This window comes from Watersipora subatra, chromosome 9 (genome assembly GCF_963576615.1).
Source record: "Watersipora subatra chromosome 9, tzWatSuba1.1, whole genome shotgun sequence".
In the NCBI taxonomy this organism is placed as follows: Eukaryota; Metazoa; Bryozoa; class Gymnolaemata; order Cheilostomatida; family Watersiporidae; genus Watersipora; species Watersipora subatra.
In genome coordinates this window covers 17,978,254-17,999,791 of record NC_088716.1, presented here as the reverse complement: position 1 = coordinate 17,999,791, position 21,538 = coordinate 17,978,254, and the positions used below count along the sequence as shown (strand labels likewise).

At 33.6% G+C, this 21,538-nt stretch overlaps 2 protein-coding genes across 2 annotated transcripts; both read right to left on the bottom strand.

Moving 5' to 3' along the window:
• Positions 1-290: 290 nt before the first annotated feature.
• On the bottom strand, positions 291-10,329 carry LOC137404853 (proline-rich protein 5-like). The gene is made up of 7 exons (XM_068091080.1): positions 10,166-10,329; positions 9,644-9,770; positions 7,978-8,130; positions 7,822-7,897; positions 5,292-5,401; positions 3,386-3,578; positions 291-442 (listed from the first exon to the last, which is right to left on the bottom strand). The coding sequence occupies exons 1-7, from the start codon at positions 10,327-10,329 to the stop codon at positions 291-293; spliced, it is 975 nt and encodes a 324-aa protein (XP_067947181.1).
• A 633-nt stretch (positions 10,330-10,962) lies between these two features.
• On the bottom strand, positions 10,963-21,538 carry LOC137405384 (chitobiosyldiphosphodolichol beta-mannosyltransferase-like). The gene is made up of 10 exons (XM_068091624.1): positions 21,177-21,538; positions 20,897-21,000; positions 20,096-20,244; positions 19,411-19,500; positions 19,194-19,313; positions 15,404-15,534; positions 15,021-15,194; positions 12,798-12,912; positions 12,006-12,081; positions 10,963-11,766 (listed from the first exon to the last, which is right to left on the bottom strand). Exons 1-10 carry the CDS (start codon positions 21,472-21,474, stop codon positions 11,644-11,646), a joined length of 1,380 nt encoding a protein of 459 aa, XP_067947725.1. The 5' UTR covers positions 21,475-21,538; the 3' UTR covers positions 10,963-11,643.

The window sequence follows — 21,538 nt, the reverse complement described above, 5'->3', positions numbered from 1 at the left end:
AATGCTCAGCAGGAAATGCATGATCTTCATATTTCATCTTCAGCTTTCAGATTTGTTCCAAAAACCAAAATTTACACGTGAAACACTGAGCAATAATGCTTTTAAACTATGAAGCAGTAAGCGGGTGGCAATCTGGGTTTTTATGATACAGCAGATGGGTATGTATTATAGCTAAGATATGAAGTTTGTGTCTGTGTTTGCTAAACATCATTTATATTTTTGCTCGCAATTAGGTAAAAAAGCTTCATTCACACAAGCCAAACTAAAAAATAATTGATAATACTGAAATGCTATAGAATATCAGACTGGGATTGAGTTCTGCTACGAAGGATGGGTGTCGACTCATTTCCTGTGCTAAACAGTTCTTTGAGAAGCAAAGCCGGTGTACTCCTTTGTCGAGCATGCTTGGGCACTATGGCTCTGGGCAATGTAAGAGTTTTGTCTTTTGCTTCTCCCTCTAACCTTAGGCTTCCTATCGAATAACATAAATTGATGAAAATAAAAATTGGTGATGTTCGCTCTATTGCTGTAAAAAAAAGACATGGATCTTTGCTTTAACTTATTTACATGCATCAAAAATAAAGTTACAAAAAAATGTTTTTTAATAGTATTTGTAATAATACTATTAAATAAGCTGACATGTTGTTGAGTATATTATAGTACAGGCAAACCTTGACTCTGTTATATTCAATAGAATAACTGAGAAATTCAGCTATCAGTTTTTGCGCAGATCATTCTAGAAGTCTTCAATTTATTGGTCACCAACTCTAAACAACATTTGAGCCATGATGAAATACACCTGTACATTGTAGTGAGTTACAAAAAAATGGATTCTTCAAATTATCTGAAATTTAATGATTCAACATACAAGACCCTACTTAATAATCTAAAAATGAACTTAAACAAAATTTTAATAGATTTTATCAGAAAGTATCAGTATTTTTCTATCTTTATGTTTAAATGTTTATGGTCAAATGCACATTTTAGTCAAAACAAGTATCATGATTCAAATGACCTGAAATTTAGTAATTCTACATAAAATATTCTGCTAAACACAATGATATTAACAACATATGCTAACATGCTAACAACATGATATTAACAGCATACTATTAACAACATGATGTTAACAACATGATATTAACAACATGATATTAACAACATAATATTAACAACATGATGTTAACAACATAATATTAACAACATGATATTAACAACACGATATTAACAACACGATATTAACAACACGACATTAACCACACGATATTAACAACACGATATTAACAACACGATATTAACAACACGATATTAGCAACACGACATTAACCACACGATATTAACAACACGATATTAACAACGCGACATTAACAACACGACATTAACAACACGATATTAACAACACGATATTAACAACACGATATTAACAACACAATATTAACAACTCGACATTAACAACACGACATTAACAACACGATGCTAACAACACGATATTAACAACACTATATTAACACCACTATATTAACGACACGATATTAACGACACGATATTAGCAACACGATATTAATGACACGATATTAACGACACGATATTAACAACACGATATTAACAACATGATATTAACAGCACGATATTAACAACACGATATTTACAACACGATATTAGCAACACGACATTAACAACACGATCTTAACAAAACAATATTAACAACACGACATTAACAACACGATATTAACAACACGATATCAACAACACGATATTAACAACACGATATTAACAACACGATATTAACAACACGATATTAACAACACGATATTAACAACACGATATTAACAACACGATCTTAACAAAACAATATTAACAACACGACATTAACAACACGATATTAACAACACGATATCAACAACACGATATTAACAACACGACATTAACAACACGATATTAACAACACGATATTAACAACACGATATTAACAACACGATCTTAACAAAACAATATTAACAACACGACATTAACAACACGATATTAACAACACGATATCAACAACACGACATTAGCAACACGATATTAACAACACTATATTAACAACACGATATTAACAACACGATATTAACAACAAGATATTAACCACACGATATTAGCAACACGACATTAACAACACGATATTAACAACACGATATTAACAACACGATATTAACAACACGATCTTAACAAAACAATATTAACAACACGACATTAACAACACGATATTAACAACACGATATCAACAACACGACATTAACAACACGATATTAACAACATGATATTAGCAACACGACATTAACCACACGATATTAACGACACGATATTAACGACACGATATTAACAGATTGTTTCACCTATAAGCAACTTTAATCAGCCAAAACCAATAAAAATAAACTTTGTCTTATTCATTGAAGCAGAAAATGTAAAATAAAAGAGTCAACAAGAAATGACTAGCTGTGTCTGATTCTGATTTTTTAGGTTTTGAGTTTAAAAATGCAGCAGTAGCCTTGTTAGTTATATGTGTACTCAGTTTACCACGGATACACACGGATTTCTCATCATACCACATCAAGGTTTGTTTTGGCATACGAAGTAGTTGTCAAACAACAATGAAAATACTTGATACATTACAGTTTTGTTAATAAATGTAAAACAGGTGATAAAAGTTAAAAGTTCAAGTGAATTATTCTGTGCATTCCTATTACTCACTCTACCATCAAACTGACCCATTGCTGACTTTACACTTTCATTCCCACATATTCAAGGTAAGACAACAACAAAACACATTCAAGGAAAGACAACAACAAAGCATTTTCAAGGTAAGACAACAACAAACATATTCAAGGTAGCGCAACAATAAAACATATTCAAGGTAAGACAACAACAAAACATCTTCATAGTAAAACAACAATAAAACATATTCAAGGTAACACAACAGTAAAAAAAATTCTGGTTATTACTTTTCATACTTTTGTTTTTACATACAGTTTAGATTTTTAATTTCAACGCTTCTACATATTTTTACATAATATATTTTTTTAAATGGTATCAGAAATAATTTGAAGTCACTTAGAGTACTGCTCACTACTAGTTTTTGAGCTTTACAATAAATTGAGCAAAATGCAATGAATTCATTTAAAAAAGCTTTTTTCAACATCTGTTGGTTTTGACATGGAAAGCAAACATCAGAACAGATCAACTGTGAATATAGAGATTTATATGTAAAGAGACTGCAGAGAGATCAGCAACCAGAACTATTTTGCTCCATGACTAAACCTGATGTCTGTCACAAGTTGTAATCAGTGTACTAAATACTATTTCTGAAACTACTAGGACACCAGTGTATATATCATTTCTCACTCACTGTCAACTAGTAAGAGATATTTTAGTATACCTGAAGACTGAGCTCTTTTCATTTCACGTGCAGAAGCTGGTGAGATGGGCTTGGGCACCCTCCCGTTATAATAGACTCCTCTCGCTGTCATCAGAGGGCTGATGACTTGCGCAGCAAGTGTTTCCAGTTCATAATACTGTTTGTGGGCTGGAGTAGATACACTCTGTGGTGAAACAAAATCTGACAAGCCATACTAACTGTTAAAAAAGATGTTCATGAGATAAAACTATTTTTAAAATTTGGCACATGTTAAACATTTGACGAAGACTGATATTTACAGCTGGGTAACACAACCCTGAGTTTTGTGTTTTACAACATTTACAGCATTTTAAACTGTCAATATTCGGATGTCAATTACCAGATATTAAATCCTTTTAATCCTTTTCCACAAAGGATTATTCTACAAGCAGAAAGATATAAATTGTGCTAGCAATAGAAATTGTCTGCTCTTGCAAGAAAATCTTTCAGCAGACACCTATTCTCTAGTTAAAATTATAAACAACAGTTATTCGAAACTTTAATAATAAAATAATTTATATTTGACAAAAGCTAAGTAAAAAAAACATTTTAGCAGAAAAATGCAATCTTTTAATTACCAGTTTATCCTTCTATTTAAATTACTACACAATAAAATGCAGACAAAGCAATACAATTATAAATCTATGAACCGATTGTTTGAAAAATAAGTTTCTGAATGCTGAATGCCCGACATTGCATGAGTAATCAAATAGTTAACCTCTGAACTTGAGTAACATACTTGGTGATATATGATATACGGCCCCCACATGGGGTCTGTATATCATTGGTAATATCATTGGTAATATTGGTAATATCATTGTATATCATTGGTAAGCTAGTAACTTGAGCTAATTTAAACCTTTACTATAATAATAGCCATAATGCCAGTTTTAGCGTGTAATGACAAATAATAACGACATGTAACGTCAAACTGACTAATAGTACTTTCATAAGCGCAGCTTATGAAAGTACTATTAGTCAGTTTGACTAATAGTACTATAGCTATAAGTATGTGTTTTATTATGCTCTAGCATGGGAAAGAAATGTCATGTATATGGTTAACCCGACTGTCTGCATATATAGATGTTCCGAGTTCAAATCCAGTGCGAAGCGCTTTTTTCCATTCTTAAAACTTTATCACTGTAACTGTACTGCTGAATGACTAACAGAAAGCACTGAAATTCATTATAAAAATGTGCAAGTAACTTACCAATAGAACAAAGAACATCTGACTTACCAATAGAACCAGGAACATCTAACTTACCAATAGAACAAGGAACATCTGACTTACCAATAGAACAAGGAACATCTGACTTACCAATAGAACCAGGAACATCTAACTTACCAATAGAACAAGGAACATCTGACTTACCAATAGGACCAGGAACATCTAACTTACCAATAGAACCAGGAACATCTGGCTTACCAATAGAACAAAGAACATCTGACTTACCAATAGAACAAGGAACATCTGACTTATCAATAGAACAAGGAACATCTGACTTACCAATAGAACAAAGAACATCTGACTTACCAATAGAACCAGGAACATCTGACTTACCAATAGAACCAGGAACATCTGACTTACCAATAGAACAAGGAACATCTGAATTATCAATAGAACAAGGAACATCTGACTTACCAATAGAACAAAGAACATCTGACTTACCAATAGAACCAGGAACATCTAACTTACCAATAGAACCAGGAACATCTAACTTACCAATAGAACAAAGAACATCTGACTTACCAATTGAACCAGGAACATCTAACTTACCAATAGAACCAGGAACATCTGACTTACCAATAGAACAAAGAACATCTAACTTACCAATAGAACAAGGAACATCTGACTTACCAATAGAACAAGGAACATCTGTTCAATGGCAGCGACTACTCTGCTGTCTATCCAATCATCTTGTAAATTTGCTTTTTGCTGCTTTGATCTGGATATCAGCAAAATGCTACCTGTAGAGCAAAGACTGTAACTAACTTACTAGTTGCAAACATAAGGCAAACTCCATGATTCACAGAAAGTAAAATGTTTGCTATTAGCAGATGAATAACTCTTTATTAATCAAAAAACTTATAAACAGTTTATTAAACACATTATACATTCATGAGTTATAGAATGTATAGAATTACACAACTAAATATAGTGAAAGAATATATCTAAAATATATTTTCTTGCGGTAGCTTTTATTAAAAAATTTCTCAAATACGCAACAAATAGAAAGTTTTCAATCTTAGTGCTAGTTTGTGTAAAATTTTCCTCAGTATTGATTGTTATTTACAAAACCAACATGCTGTAAATGGTTTTTACAACTGATGATTCAGATCTCCTTTGTTTATTAGTCAGATCTCTTCTAGTTGCAACTTCTAGTTGCAACTATGGTAGAAGAGTTGCGATTTGAACTTCTAGTCCAAATCGTGTTTGATATATATGGTTTTCCTGCTACATTTGACAATAATAAATCATTCTAAATTAGCAAACTGTTAAATCTCTATGATATAAAAAAATTTGAATTTTTTAGACAAAAAATATTCTTACACATAAAATATAGAGTTTTGTTGAAAACTCTCAACTTTATTCAACACATAGGATTATAAGTGAGGTGATTCCACTGGTTATTATGCAGGTCTTTATTATTATTGAGTATCGTGAAACCTTAAAGAACATTTCATTACTATCCCAACACCAACTCGTTGAGCACAATAATTATGAATGCAATAAAATATGAAAAATTACAGTATGATAGCAAGTAAATAATAGTAAGCAATATTATAATATGCTATAATAAAACAGCATATGCAACTAACCTGTAATCTCTAATAAATAATCCCATGGTAATTGACAACTTAATAATTGACAGTAGTAATTAAAACCTGGCTGCCTTCTACAAAAGCTAGAGAAACGTCACGCTATGAGTTAAGCAAAACCTTAGATTATGACTCAACGCCGGCAACTATTATTGCTTAGGACGGATTAGGCCATCCTGACTCGACATGAATTCCAGGAACGCTAAAGGGCAGCCACACTGACCCCCATCACTGGACTGCAGATGCCAAACCAATAACTACGGTTCCATCAGGCTAACTAGATAATTATGAAACATCACTCTATTATGTTGCTTTTCATAGACTAATAAACTTTTCCTACATATATTATTACCTTTCATAGACATCAGCTACCTTATTAGCGATCATACACATTGGTTAAATCGAAAGCTATTATAAGCTTCACCAAATCTACAGGTTATATGTTTTAGTTTCTGGTGGCATTAAGGAAGGTCACTAAGTAACTACAAAGGATTTAACATCGGTCAACTGTAGTATTGAGCAAGACAATATGCAAGCAGGTAAAAACTTTAGTGAAGACTAAAAGCTTCCATTCTAAAGTGCTTCTAGCAGCCATATAAGATTCAATATGTTAGTTTCTACTAGTTTGCTCTGATCAGTCTAACACATAACTCAAAACCATTCTGGTTTATAATTTAAAGTTAAGAGTCAAACTACGGTTACATAGTTAAGAGGGAATTTCTTTACCCATACTTTGGGTGGTAGTTATTATAAATTGATAGAAATGAACTTTATTATCAAAGGTCAAGGCCGCTCAATGCCGATTAGACCATGAAACAAAAATAAAGAATAATAAAGTAAAATTATGTGTTTTGAAAAAGCTCGTTTTATATAACTCTGTCCTATAATGTAGATTGACAAGGTGTTGGTGTCTGATATATGGTGTAAGTGGTTTTTTGGGTCAAGAATATGTATTTTTAAAAACTGTTTCCTCGCCCCGGTTAACCCGTATGGGTGGTAATTTCTGCTCTAACTCGGGTCTCCTACCAGAGACCTGGGAGTTTGAGCACTCGCCTCAAGATCTTAGCTGTTCCCAATAGCGCACTTTTCTGCAACTCACCTGAGTTGATTGCTGCTGGTATCTGGGCAAGCCACATTTTATGCGCCGGTGTTATTGCGCCCAGTGCCCCAATGACTACTGGGATTACAGTTGTTCTTACATTCCAGCATTTTTCAATCTCTTCTCCAAGAGGGAGATATTTCTCTACCTTTTCGTTTTCTTTGCTGGCTATATTGTAGTCATTGGGTACTGCTATATCTATTATAGTAGCTCTCTTGTTCTCCTTGTCCACCACCACTATACCTGGTTGGTGTATATATATATATATATATATATATATATATATATATATATATATATATATATATATATATATATATATATATATATATATACACATGTATATATAAATATATTCATTCTTGGTATTGATTCTTGGTATAAAAAATATATTCAATATATATATTCATTATATTGGTGTCTGATATAAGTTGTTCTGGGAAATAGGAATATAGGAAAGAAATTTTACCTCGTATTTCTGTCTTCAAAAGTAGCTCATCACGAAAGGAGATCAATGTTCGTTCTCTGATCGTCAAATTTCTGTACTGTTAAATAATAAGATTAAAATCAGTATATTTAAAGACTACCTTTGAATGTATCTGCAGAACTTGTCAAAGACACTTACCGGTTTAACTCCATATAGGATGACCTGTACTGCCGGCAGCAGCTCGGTGTAGAAGTAATTCCACATCTCAGTTAATTCTATCAAGAGGTTTTCTCCCTCGTCGTGTTTAATTTCCTCTTTGAGTATAAACATACCCTTCTTTAATATCCTCTCCTGGAAAAAACATACATTATGCTACTGTTCAGCATTTTATCAATATGACTGAGCACAGGCTAAGAATCTTCAATGAATACCATAGCTGATTCGTTCTGGTAATTTTTGTTTTGGCCAACATATTATATCAATGATTAGATGAATGCCTTGTGTTGCACGGGTAAAAAACATTTTTTTGCACAGGAAATTTATTTTTAATTAACATATACAACATTCATCATTATAACTTTTAAACGAAAGTATTTGTTTATTTCTGCGTGTTCCATAAGTTTCTATATATACTTGATATTTATAGCATTTTGGGCAAGTCTGGGCACGTATTTGTCTTTTAGTAAAGTTTTTCTTTTAATAAACTAGTACAAGATGAAGTGTGAAGCATAATAAACAATGTTGTCAGTGTTTATTGATAATCCATTGTAGACTGTGTATTCTAAAAGATATTTCTTAAAAGTAACATAAAAATCTAACCACAGTAGCAAAGGATTGAAAAATATATTTCCTGTTCAACTTGTCACGAATATATTTACTTGAAGGAAACTTCAGTTACTAAAATTTTACTCATATTAAGTTAAGCAGTTCATATTGTACTATGTGTTACACGCATGACATCACAGAAAAACATGCAAACACAACTCCGAGGTCCATGAGTAAAAGTAGAACAAACCTTTTTGCATGTACAAAAGGTTAAATTGTTTTAACCTACATGTGGTATGCATGCATTTCAACAAAATACATTGAAATTTTCATAACTAAACTTTTCTGTTATTTATCCCATTATTTTTACAATGGTGTGGTCTCAGCTTTATTTTCAAAAGCTATTTTCAAAAAGAATTTGTAAAAGAATTTCTTATAGACAATATTTAAAACTAGTTGTTTATGAAGCTTATTTGTCATGCACTTATACATACAGGTATCTTCAATACATATTTAAGATTTAATTTCATTTATTGTTTCAAATTTCATTTCCCATTTTATTTCTCTCAATACACATAATTGAATTTACCTTATTATATTTTGTCTGATTGTCTAACTTGTTTTAAACGACATTCACCAGTGTAAGTAAAGTTAATGTCTACGTATCTATCTAAATTATAAGTTATGGAATGGTTAGACTTCATTGTTGCTATATCCTACTCATTTCTGATTAAGGCATTTAAACAATAACGAATTGTTTATAAAAAACACGAGCATATTATGTATGTATATTTACATGTTTTGGCCTAATCTATCTACTACCTATGTCAGGCACTTAGCAGTACTGATACAGACTAGATCAATGGCTATGCCCTTCAGTATTACGCACAGGTAGTAGGCAAAGTCAGCTAAGAGCGCTGACTTTAAGAGGCTGAGAGCTGCCATGGCCTAACAGCATAATAATTTTTTGTCAATTCAGTAACATAGCCCAATCTGTGAAGGTAACCTTAACAATTGAGAGATCAAAAAATGAAAAAATATTATTGACCAAGGGTTATCTCCTCTTGGCCAACAGGTCACTGATAATTTGTTTGCTCACCTCATAGTAAGGAACAATGAAGTCTCCAACATCTTGCTTGAGCAGTGCTCTGACTCGCACGTTGAGGTTGATGAGGGTCTCATCTAATGGTTTCTTCTGAAATAAGGCTATAATACCCTTCTGAACTCTACAAAATATAAATACTATGAGTTTAAGGTTGTCAACAGAATTGTGGTAGACGCATTCACTCTAACTGTCATTGACTTATTTCAGCAAGTACATAGAATAGAAGCTATTAAATTAATGATGACACATGTAAAAACAACAACAAGTCTAAGGAAAAAATCTATGTCGTTAGTGATTTGTGCGCTTATATATTAGTTCTATCTTTTGTATAACCTCAAAAATAACAACTTTAAAATCAACGACAAACCCATTTTTTTCAAATAATCATACAATAAATTAGTTAATTAATTTTTAGACTGTGTTTTATAATAATATATCAGCGCCCTGAAAGAAACTTGCAAACCGAAAAGATCAGAAACTATCGATCTCTTCCTTTGAACTATTCCACTTACATACTTGCTTAACGGTTCGTTAGTGTATAGACTGGGTAACTTGGAGATATATCTAGCATTCGCATTTGGCTCTTTCAGACCAGTTAATGAATCTTCTATCTGTCCTCTAGGTGAGGCAAGTTTGAACGGAAGAGTTATTTCCTCTTCGTCTGAGCTCCTTTCTGCCATACTGACTGGCAATTAAAGGTTGAACTGTTCCATTTTAAAGACTACAAACCTGTAGGAGGTATCAGAAAAGTACTTACTCGCATTTTATAAATGCAGCATATTGAAACGGTCAACAGAAAAAAACCAACAATTGCATATAGATATCAAATTAAACCTACAAAATGCTAAGAATATAGAACAATCGATATAACTGAGACAAGATCCTTGAAGGCAGATGAAAAACCTCTTCTAACCTGCTTGTATATTTCCAACCAACTAGTGATGGACACTCACTTTTGCACAAGCTTTCCTCAGCAGAAGACTAAAGCACTGACAACTGGTGTCAGCTACTATCTCAAAGCACCTGCAGCCAGTGCCATTTACTAAGTATAGAGCGCACGTCCTATCAGCTGACTAAGTAAATATATTTGGAGATAAGGACTATACTAAACAGAGTTAACCAATTAACAGCTTGCTGCAATGACTCGTTGTATAAGAGTCTCATAGCCAGCGAGATAAGAAAGTTGCTAAAAAATTCCAAACCATGTGATATAGAATATTTGTCAATGTGGTAATGTGACTAGTGATTTGCTGGGCTTGCTATGTAGATGTATTGAGTGCAAGATATATGGTAAAAAACTATAGATGCAAGAATTGTCTTTCCCTGACTTAGTATATTCCCAGAGAAAATTGCCCAGCTGATACATAGCAAGCGCAAGTGGTAGTAAAAAAGAATTTCTAAGAAACAAACTAAGTTTGTACAATTGAAGAGTGTACTTGCATATAAATATTAATAATTTGTTGGCTTTAGGATAGAAGGTCAGCTGGATGCTCATAATTTTAAAATGAAAAAACTTTTGGTACATTCACCAACGACAAAATGTTCTTAAAAGGCTCAGGAAACTATTACAAAAGGAAAAGCAAGTATTGTTATGACCGTTGGAATCGCCTACCTTTTAAAACATGTAGAAAACTTATAAACCAACGTTCTGCAATATCAGACAAAAGTTTGTTAAACATGCTGCTAAAAGTTTGAGTTGTAGAGAAAATGAATTACAAAAAATGCCAGGAAATGAGATGTTAATTTTAAAGGAAGCAAAACTTTAAAATAATGTTTAAACGGTAAAGATACAAAGACCATTACAGATCAGATGCCTGATGACATCCCACTTGCTAGTAAAGCAGCGGTGCAAATGTGTGTTTTGACTAACAATATAATACAACAAAAAACAGCTTCTGCTCTAAGCAATAGCCTAAGCTCTAACAAATAGCATAGGTTCTAAAATTGTAACAGACAATGTAAATAGATTGTCTTCCAAAACTAAGAGACGGGGCTCAAAGACGGGGCAGTACAACTTCGTCCCAATGCTGGTCCCAAGTGAGATCCTGAAATGACTTGAGATTACTCCTATACTTGGAGAGCTGCTCTTGCTTTGAAGGAAATCCTTCCAGTAACTCCTACAGCATTAACACTCTATAGTCATATGAATAACATAGACATTGAAATACTCCTTAGCAATAGGCTTTATAAACACTATTACATACTACATAGACGCGAACACAAAGTGCGAACATAATATTATGGACCACATAGATATACCACAACAGAGCTAGACAGACATCAACTTAATAGACATAAATGCTCATAGACATAGAGACTATATAAAAAGAATGCAGTGTTTTATCAAACAACTCACCATCATTTGAGAAGCAAGTTCTTGTGGAGAATTAAAAATGAGTCCGTTTTCTTCATGTTTGACTAGCTCAGAAAGACTGTAAAAAGTTGTAAACGCATGTCTGAAGACAGAACAGGACAGAACAGTATGATGCTAATATATGACAATTTATAAAGTCAAATATCTCCTTATGATCGCCTCAACATACGAAGTATATTTTAATACGTGACATTTTCATGCTAATCAGTTTTCTAAGTAAAATGAAAAGGCTAGTGAAAATTAAAAATATAATGTCAAGAATAGTAATAAAATACGCAAGCAATGGCAGTTTAAAAGATGGAGTTTGCTCCAAGTCAGTTTTAATATAAGAGACAAATCTCACAACAAATTACCTTTATATGTAGAGGCTTGACTCCCTATGATCACATATTTTAGATACTTGATGTTTAAAATATTCTAATCATATTTCCCATCTGCCTGACCATCCATTATACTCCTACCTCCCAAAACACCATTACAACTTATACCAGACTCCAACACCTTACCAATTTATATCATAGAACAAAGTTAAGCAAAAAGAGCTTTTTTTTAAATACACATAATTTTACTTTACTATTTTATGTTTTTGTCTCATGGTCATGTTTTTGTTTTTAACGGCATTGACCTTTGTAAATAAAGTTAATATCTATATAAAGCCATTACATATGCCATTCATAGAAGTGTAACAAAAAATCAGCAATATATAAGATGAACGCTCTATTGTTCCATAGAGGCAGCGCTTTATAATAATATTACCGACAGCAAAAAGCTAACCATTTAAAGCCGACAGCACAAACTGGTAGTCCGCTGCCAAACATATCAACAACCTTCATGGGCAGATCGAGGCCGCTTGATGAGTAGTGGAGGCAGACACCCAGATCTGCTGATGCTGTCAATACAGGAACATGACACTTTTCACAACAACTTAGTTGAGGGCTTATCAAACAGGTACAACATGGCTACGACTAGCAAGCTGATGCCTATTAGATAGACTCAAGTGACAAACCTTAGGAACCCTTCACTGGTATATCTAGGATTTAATTTATAGATGGGCTGTAGATGAAAGTAATAATACATCTTTAGACAGATTTCCCAGATATACTTTAGACTAGCTGTGCTACCCGGTGTTGCCCGGGTAATAAAAAAGTCTGGACAAAAGATTGATTTGTATTTAACAAATAACAACATTTCCCATTCTAACTTTCAAACTACATATCATGAAAGAAGTGTTTTGTGTAGATTAAATAAATTAAGAGAAAAATAAAAACAACTGTAAAGGTTTTAAAACTTTGTCAAACAATTGGAACTTTCAAACTATTAGCCTGGCACATTGCAAATGGAAAATTCCAGTAAGCTGCTAGGCTTCTAATGACAGTACTCCATGACGTTGCGTCAGCATTGTTGTCCAGCTACAGTTATTCTAATAATAGCTATAGCTGGAATGCAGACAGACATACTTTGAGAAATACAGTAGACGCTCCTATAATGTATACCTCCTATAACGTAAATTCCAGATAACGTAAAACTTTCTGTGACGTTTTTGCTTCCTACAACTTAAAAAATTCCATATAACGTAAAGTGTCAAGTCGGGCGAGTTTTCGAATTCGATCTGATTGTTAGTTTATTTCACCGCAATCGCAAGAGAAAAGACGCCTTCTGTATATCGTTATATATAACGTTCGTGACATTTTAGTCCGTTGTTGTAAATCGTTAAATGTGTCAACAAAAAGGCGAATAGGATAGCTGTGCATCGTTGATAAATACAAAGGCGATTAATTGGTCCAGGTGTTACAGCGTCGGTCTACCAGTCTTAATGTCACGAGTTGGAGTATCGTCGAAAAATTATCTTTATCCTAACCATGACTCCTGGATAGGGATAGACGCCGAACAGGTAGAACTACTTTTTATAGTAAAAATATTTTGTTTTTTGTCTTATTGTAGACGTACGAAATATTTGTTATCAGTCATACTTTGCAGAATAGACTGCTGTTCAGAAAAAATAAACGAATCGTTGTAAATTAACGTCGAAAATGTGCAGTCCCTATTAACTTGTTGTAAATTTACCGCAATCATGGTCTATAAAACTAGTGAGAATGATCATAAAAAGGAGAAAAGTTGTTTATGCAAACCAATAATTCTGCAGTTACAGTACAGCTCACAAATTAAAAGAGTTATGTGAAGATTTTCCTTCCAGCGTTGCCAAAGGGATGAGTTTGAAAAGACCTTGGAACGGATTAGGCAATATACATGTAAATGTATTTTACTGCTCTCATAACGCAAATTCCCTATAACGTAAACGTTCTCGAAACGGATTGTTTACGTTAAAGGAGCGTCTACTGTATATATATACTAGCTGTGCCACCCGGTGTTGCCTGTGTAATAGAAGAGTATTTGGACAGAAAATTGATTTGTATTTAACATATAACAACATTTGCCATTCTAACTTTCAAACAACACATCATGAGAAAAGTTTTTTGTCTTATAAACAATGAGAAGTAGTGAGAGTTTTGCTTTTAGCCAGTTTAATAATGTGAGCGTACAGCTTTTCGTGACGTTAAGCTATGACCCGCGTCATACGCAAAGCAGTTATGTATTGTTGTGATATAATGACTTATAATGGCAGGCTAGTAATTCGACTTCCGTAGTCTCGTGGGCTTGTGGGTGAATGGCTTGGTCCGAGATCGAATCTTTTCCGGTACGGAATATTTATTCCAAGATTTTAAGATCTATAGCCGGATTTCCGACATACTTTGAGAAATATATATATAGATAGACTTGATAGATGTTATACTTTAGATAGACTCCACAGATGTTATATTTTAGAAAGACTTTGTATACGTACTTTAGACAACATAAACAGTTGATATACCTTAAAAAGCTTCACACATTCTTTACAAAAAGCTTTATGACCCATAGCTAACATTGATCTTTGCACAAAAAGATAAAAATAAGCTTCACCCTCTAAACAACTACCCGAGCAAAATAATAAAATTATACCTAAAAGTTTTGGATAGTCTTCTGCCTCCAACCACGGCGTCACAACCGACACCTGGCTCCACTTCTTCTCTGATATAAGCTTCATATAATGCTCCTTCTGTGGGCCCTTGCCAGTGATAGCACACACAAGCTTTGGGAGTTGTCTATCCTTGGCACTTGTACTTTTGTCATAGGCTAAAAGTTGGCAGTAAGTCAAGTCCTCAGGTTCTAACATTATGCACGAACTTAAACACAATTATATAAAAAGAACATAGTTTTTAACCTTTGCCTACCATAAGTTATGTATTTATATGTTTTAATGTTAGCTAATGGGACAATTATACATATGATTACCAAAGTGTGGGTGGACAGGCAGAAATAAAACAGGTATTCTGAAGACTCACAGTCTAATGCTGATAATAGGATCCCAAAATCTTCATCCTCAGTCCAACTGGTGCTACTAACTACCAAGGCAGGTCTGTCAGGCAGCAGACGGATTCCATTTTCATCTGTCTTTGTGAAAGCTGTAGTCGACCTACAACATAAGCAACTTACCCTGGTACAATCTATTCTGTTTGTTGTCTGTCCAGCTATAGCAATTAAAGTCTGACGTTGAAAAATCCGTACCGCAGAAGATTTGATCTCAGAACCTCCCAGTCAGAAGGCGACAAGCTAACCCATTAAGCTACATGTACACGGAATGCAATGGATTCATTGAGCGATGAGTCATTATGCAGGGTTAAAATACACATAGCAACTCTGTGTGATGCGCAACGTCACTACGGCTTGGTCTCATGGTTCATATTAGAAAGTTTAGCAATACAAATACTAGCCTACTCAAATTAGCCAATGACAACTACATTAGCTGTCACTGTTTATAAGCAGTTTTTATTACTTGTGCAATGCAGGGCATTCAACTAGTAAACAGTACATAGTATAACTATGTAAAGTACTGAGAAAACACCAATACAAACCATTAATAATGCGCATATATTTATGTTTATAACTTTACAAAGCTTAAAAATAAAGACGACGTCGACAATGAAAAAGATGGTGCCTACATGAGATGGTATTTTGCAACCAATCAAAAAGGTTTGATCAGAAGTGAAGCAAATACTGTAGTCATAGGTAAAAAGCGACCAAGTCTAGCAAGTGCCAAACACTAGAATTTCTAAAAGTGGAAACTTCAACAAAATCATACCTGCTAGGACAACTTGAAGAGTTATCTTGGCTAGGAATATTATTCTACCGGTATGTAACATTGAATTCATGTCACGAAACTTAGACTATAGACACCCACTGATACAGCATATGTATATAGCATAGATGAAAAATGTCACAAATCATCTACTGTCACAAGAAGAAAAAATTTGTTTAGTTTAGTCCTACTTATTGTGCTCAGATAAAACTAAGAGCTATAATCTTAAGCTATAATCCTATAAAATAAAATATTTCATTCATTAATAAAATATGCAAACAGCTCTTTAAACCATAACTGTCACGTACAACTTTTATCGTATTTTCTAGGTAAATCAGGCACGCTGATTCCGATTTTGTACTCAAAATAAAGATTGGTCCACTAATCTTCAGTCATTTAGGCTTTTTTAAAGCGTTTCAATATCCGTTTCAAAAACAACACAATCGGCATTACAAGCTCCGCCCATAAATATGTGACGAAACCTAGCTTTTTCAGGAACGGAAGTTAGGAATGTTTAGTCCAATTTAGAATAATAGAGATGAGTATCTTAAAACCCATTATTATCTAAATCCAGCCTGTAAAATAATTTCAGTCTTTTATGAAAAGTATATAAACTATTTAAAATTGCTCGTAGCTTGTTACATGATGTTTAAATGGCTGAACGCCGAGAAAAATGAGCTCAAAAAGCGCGGTTTTATCACAAGCTAGCGTTGTTATCGCGCTTTTTTAAATATGCAATGTTAAATAGCTATTTACCTTTCAGAAAATTTATTTACAGTGAAACTCGGATAACTCGAACTTCACGAGACCGAGCAAAAGTGTTCGAATTATCAGAGCGTTCAAGTTATCAGAGCACTGTCACAAGTCCATGTATTTACTTATTTATTAGTAGATACATGTACATATACAAACTATAATATAAATCAAAAGCACAAATGGCTTGTTTCAAATTAAATGCTTCTAATGTAAAACTTAAAACGTTTTTATCAAAAAGTATAGAAATTTTTCTATCACTTGAGATTGGTTTGTTGTTTGAGGTGATGTTATTGCCAGGACGTTTTTTAGATTGACATTGGCAAAACTTGATCGTTGCTGAAATGCTCAAAAGAAAAGACATCTCTTTCTTTTGAGCGTTTTACCCATGATCAATTTTGCCAATTTTTCTTGAAGTTTAAGCAAAGATTACCTTACTTTATCTGGGGTTCGTTAAGAGCAACACTCCGAGGCAGTTCAACTAGAAGTTTTACGAGGTTTTACGGTATATTCAATATTACTCACGCTTTTTGAATAGATACTTATTGAATGTACACACGTATTCTGTGTTTAGGTCAAACGATGAATAGTTTTTTTAGCTAAGACAACGTATACGTTTAATTACAACAATCTTTAAGACGTTTTAAACATTCAACATTCCGACGTTGATTCAACACGGAATCAACGTCGGAAAACTATTCATCACAGGCTAGCCGGGTCACGCACTCAAGGATTTTCGCCACGCAAATACAAAACAAAAACAACATGCTGTTTTTGTTTTGTATGTGCATGGCAAAAATCCTTGCGCGCGTGACCCGGCTAGCCCGTGCTATTAATCGTATAGCAGGATAAATCAAATTTCACCAAACCTTTAGAAAAGTCGTTGACAAAAATATTTTGCCGATGGAGGTAATAACGACGCTTATGAATTACGAAAAGTTGAGGTTTACCTCTATGGCTTGGAATAAAGTGATTTTCTAAAGCGATAGCAACCGTTTCGGCAGCCGTTGGGGAAAAAACAGTTCGTTATAACAGTGTTGAGTTCGAGTTATATAGAGCCATTTATCATTGCGTGGGAACGGACCAAGCAAATCCATTCGAGTTAACCATGTGTTCGCCATATCCGAGGGCAAGTTATCCATGTTTCACTGTATATAAAAGATATTATTTTTAAGGCTAAATTTAGATATTAATGAATTTTAAAACACCCATCTCTATTATTCTAAATCGGTCTAAACATCTCCACGTAACTTTTGTTCCTAAAAAGCTAGGTTACGTCACGTATTTATGGGCGGAGCTTGTTGTGCCGATCGTGTTGTTTTCGAGACCGATATTAAAACGCTGTAAAAAAGCCTTCATTACTCTGAAAGTTAGTGGACTAATCTTTATTTTGAGTACAAAATCGGAATCAGCGTGTCTGCTTTATCTTGTAAATGCGATAAAAGTTGTACGTGGCAGTTATGGTTTAGTTCTGGCTAAAGACATCCTGAAAAAGAGTCCATTTTATGGAGAGCACTGTAATATAATTGGGTGTTGCCACCACTTGAACCAAAAATGAAATCAAGCTTAGTAGATGAGAAAATAGTTGAAATAAAGAAATTTACCAACCACCAACATTAAGACTTTTTTTATATATATAATCTTTCTATGGCAAATATTGCAGCTAAAATTGCAAATACATATTCAAAGCATGTTGTTAGTACATTGATGTTACATTTTAGTTACAATAACATCAATATCATATCTTTGAAAGTGTGTTCTTTACCACTTACGATGTTTATAATTTGCAGCTATATCACCTGTTCACCATGACAAGAGAGAGCAACTACAGAAAACCATCAACTATTTGATACTGCAGATAATTTAAATACACATGTATAGGTTATACAATATAAGTACGCGTAATACTTGAACTGCTGAGTTTCAACAATTTTATTAAAATAGAAGTAATTGTCTTCCCTTTTTCCAAGGAAAGACAACTCTATTTCTAGATAAACAAATAGGTATCTGCCGAGCTTAGTGGTGCAACTGGTAAAATGAATTAATAATGGAGTATATCAATACCGTAATAACACATTACCGTACAAATACACAAGGTTCACTTAGACTTTGAATACAGAAATTGAATCATCGGTTACAATTAATGATTTGGCTTGCTAAAATCCAACCCCTGCCAAGTAGGATAAGATTTGCTCGTCATATCATCATATCTCCGCTAACAATAACCTCGCTTGCAAACTCACTTGTCAGATCCTCTAAACACAACCATATCCTTTGCTAACTTAATAAAAAGTTTATGCTTCTCCTCGTCAACCAATGGCTTGAACTGTTCAACCGGTCGATCATAAAGCACATCCGTGCGTCTGCAAATAGTCGACAGATATGCACCATAATCCAGACAAAAATACCTTCTGCATTGTTAAAAATCTATGCGTTTATAAAAAGGGAAAGTCAACTCACTGAATTTGAAAGTTCTCCTTCAGATCCTCTTGCATAGCCTGAGTTACGCAAAAGCCCCAGAAGGCGCATTGACCAAACCATTTCTCATACCTAAAATGAAGAGAATTATGCTTTTTTGATGTTCAAACAAAAACCTTGCTAATGATTTTAATAGCAATTGCCAAACCGTATAACACCAACAGGTCTACCAGCTGATACAAAAGCTCACAATTGGTTGATATCCTAGCTTATCTGAATGCTTATCCGCAAGGAAAGAACATATTTATTAAAAACTACAGTATATGCATAAGTTCTCAAGTTTGACTTGAAAATCAGTGTGCTTGACCCTCTAAAACAGGCTGAAAAGCTCAAGTCTCATAAAAGGCCATTTTGTGGAAGCAGGAAGAGCACCTAGTCTTAATTGTGTTTGTGACTAAGATATGGAGCTGTACAGACTCAAACAAAAAGAACAATCCACCTGTTTTAATTGCTCAACTTGCAATGCATAGTTGGACAATTAAAATAATGAGTTTGTATGCTGTATTTTATCAGACAATCTGTGGCCTCTGGTTCTTTAGAGACTTGAAACTCTATACAAGATTCTTCAGAAATCTCACTAGGCCTAGCAGCAGCTAATAATCACATGTGATAAATTAGTAATTCAACTGCAAAAATCACATTTGAGTTACAGAAATATCAAACCTACCAAGCAGAGAAAAGCACAAGGGGGTGGTTGGACCTTGTAGCTAAAGCTAATATACTGTATCCATAGTTATGCCAATCAACGATGAGCCTACTGCATCTGAATAAACAGAAGAGCCAAGCGACAGCCAGTGTCGGAATTGCTGGAGGGTTCTAAAAATAAGCATTAACAAAAAATAAAATTTCTTAGAGTGAATATTAAATGAGTACAATAAATTGATACACTGTTTCACAACCAACTCCAGTTTTATACAAATCTTAATGATTGCTGTGTAAGTTTTTATTTTGAATCAAACAGCTAGTTTAGGTGTAGTATGCAACTACGAAAATTTTTTTATTAAATCAAGTTTGTATCAATATTACAAAACATTAGATCAAGAGAACTTAAAGTAAAATAAAGTTTAAAAAAAGTTGTGGCTGCTTAATAAAACATGACTCAAAAGCCTGTAATAGTGTTTTGATAGAAACCGACCAGAAATTTAATCATAAAATACTTTGTCTAAAAAATACACCTTTATTTTAGCAAGGTCTTGTTTAGATTTGAGTTTGTAAAATGACTTCAATCGAATAAACCAGATGCTGAAATAATAAGCTACAGCCTAAGTTTAGGCATTGTCATTAAACACTATCAATGTTAGTTTCCAACTTGTTCAACAATATTTACAGTTCTTAGTAAAATAAAAACTGGTAACAAAATACAATAATTAAGCATTAAAATGGGTTTTATTTTGTTTTAACAAGGTAATTAAATCCTTGTGCTGATTACTAAGTATTGCACTGCACCCTTTGCCATAAATATACATGCCTGAAGAAGTAGATGAGATGACTTTTCGGTCTGACAGAGAGTCCAAAGCAAGCATGAAGATTGCCACAGAGCCTTCACAACATAAGCGAGCAGTTTTGGTAAGTCTGCAAAGCAATTTAGAGAGCGTCAAGATCAGACATTTAAACATTAATTTTCAAATTACACAAACATGCACTAGAAAAGCAGAATATATTGATATAGACGTATATAGAAATATCAAAAGCATCATAATGAAATTTTATAATCGTAGTGCATAGATCAGTATTTTTAAAAAATTTACATTTGTGAAACTCAGGGGTGTCCATAACGTGGAACAGAGTGACGTTCTTGCATGTCGTTAAGCGTGAGTGAGGTTTCGTGCCACTGTATCCAACGTGTTGAACTTTTTGCTCCCTTTTGGAAAAGGATATAGTATGATTGATCATTCGAGGACTTCTTCCTATATCCCCCAACACCAAAACTGTCACTATACCATCGCCACTCTGACTTCCATTTCTCAGTGTTAAAACTAGTAGCAGACTCAAGCCAACAATGATGAAGCTCATTACAATCAATAAAAACTCGACAAACATGATCATAGCATATGACTCGTCTAGTTTTTAGAGATTCAATGACTGTCCATCATTTTTAATCCGGATACAT

Bases quoted from the DNA above. Each gene is read 5' to 3' on its own strand.
- LOC137404853 (XM_068091080.1), bottom strand. From the start codon at position 10,329: ATGGCAGAAAGGAGCTCAGACGAAGAGGAAATAACTCTTCCGTTCAAA. The intron at 7,898-7,977 runs GTAAGTGTCTTT...ATTATTTAACAG, and splicing joins TCCTATATGGAGTTAAACCG to TACAGAAATTTGACGATCAG. The intron at 3,579-5,291 runs GTAAGTCAGATG...GTTTCACCACAG, and splicing joins AGATGTTCCTTGTTCTATTG to AGTGTATCTACTCCAGCCCA.
- LOC137405384 (XM_068091624.1), bottom strand. From the start codon at position 21,474: ATGATCATGTTTGTCGAGTTTTTATTGATTGTAATGAGCTTCATCATT. The intron at 19,501-20,095 runs GTAGGTTTGATA...TCTTCATTTTAG, and splicing joins CTTGTGCTTTTCTCTGCTTG to GTATGAGAAATGGTTTGGTC. The intron at 11,767-12,005 runs GTGAGTTGTTTG...TTAATGCTGTAG, and splicing joins AACTTGCTTCTCAAATGATG to GAGTTACTGGAAGGATTTCC.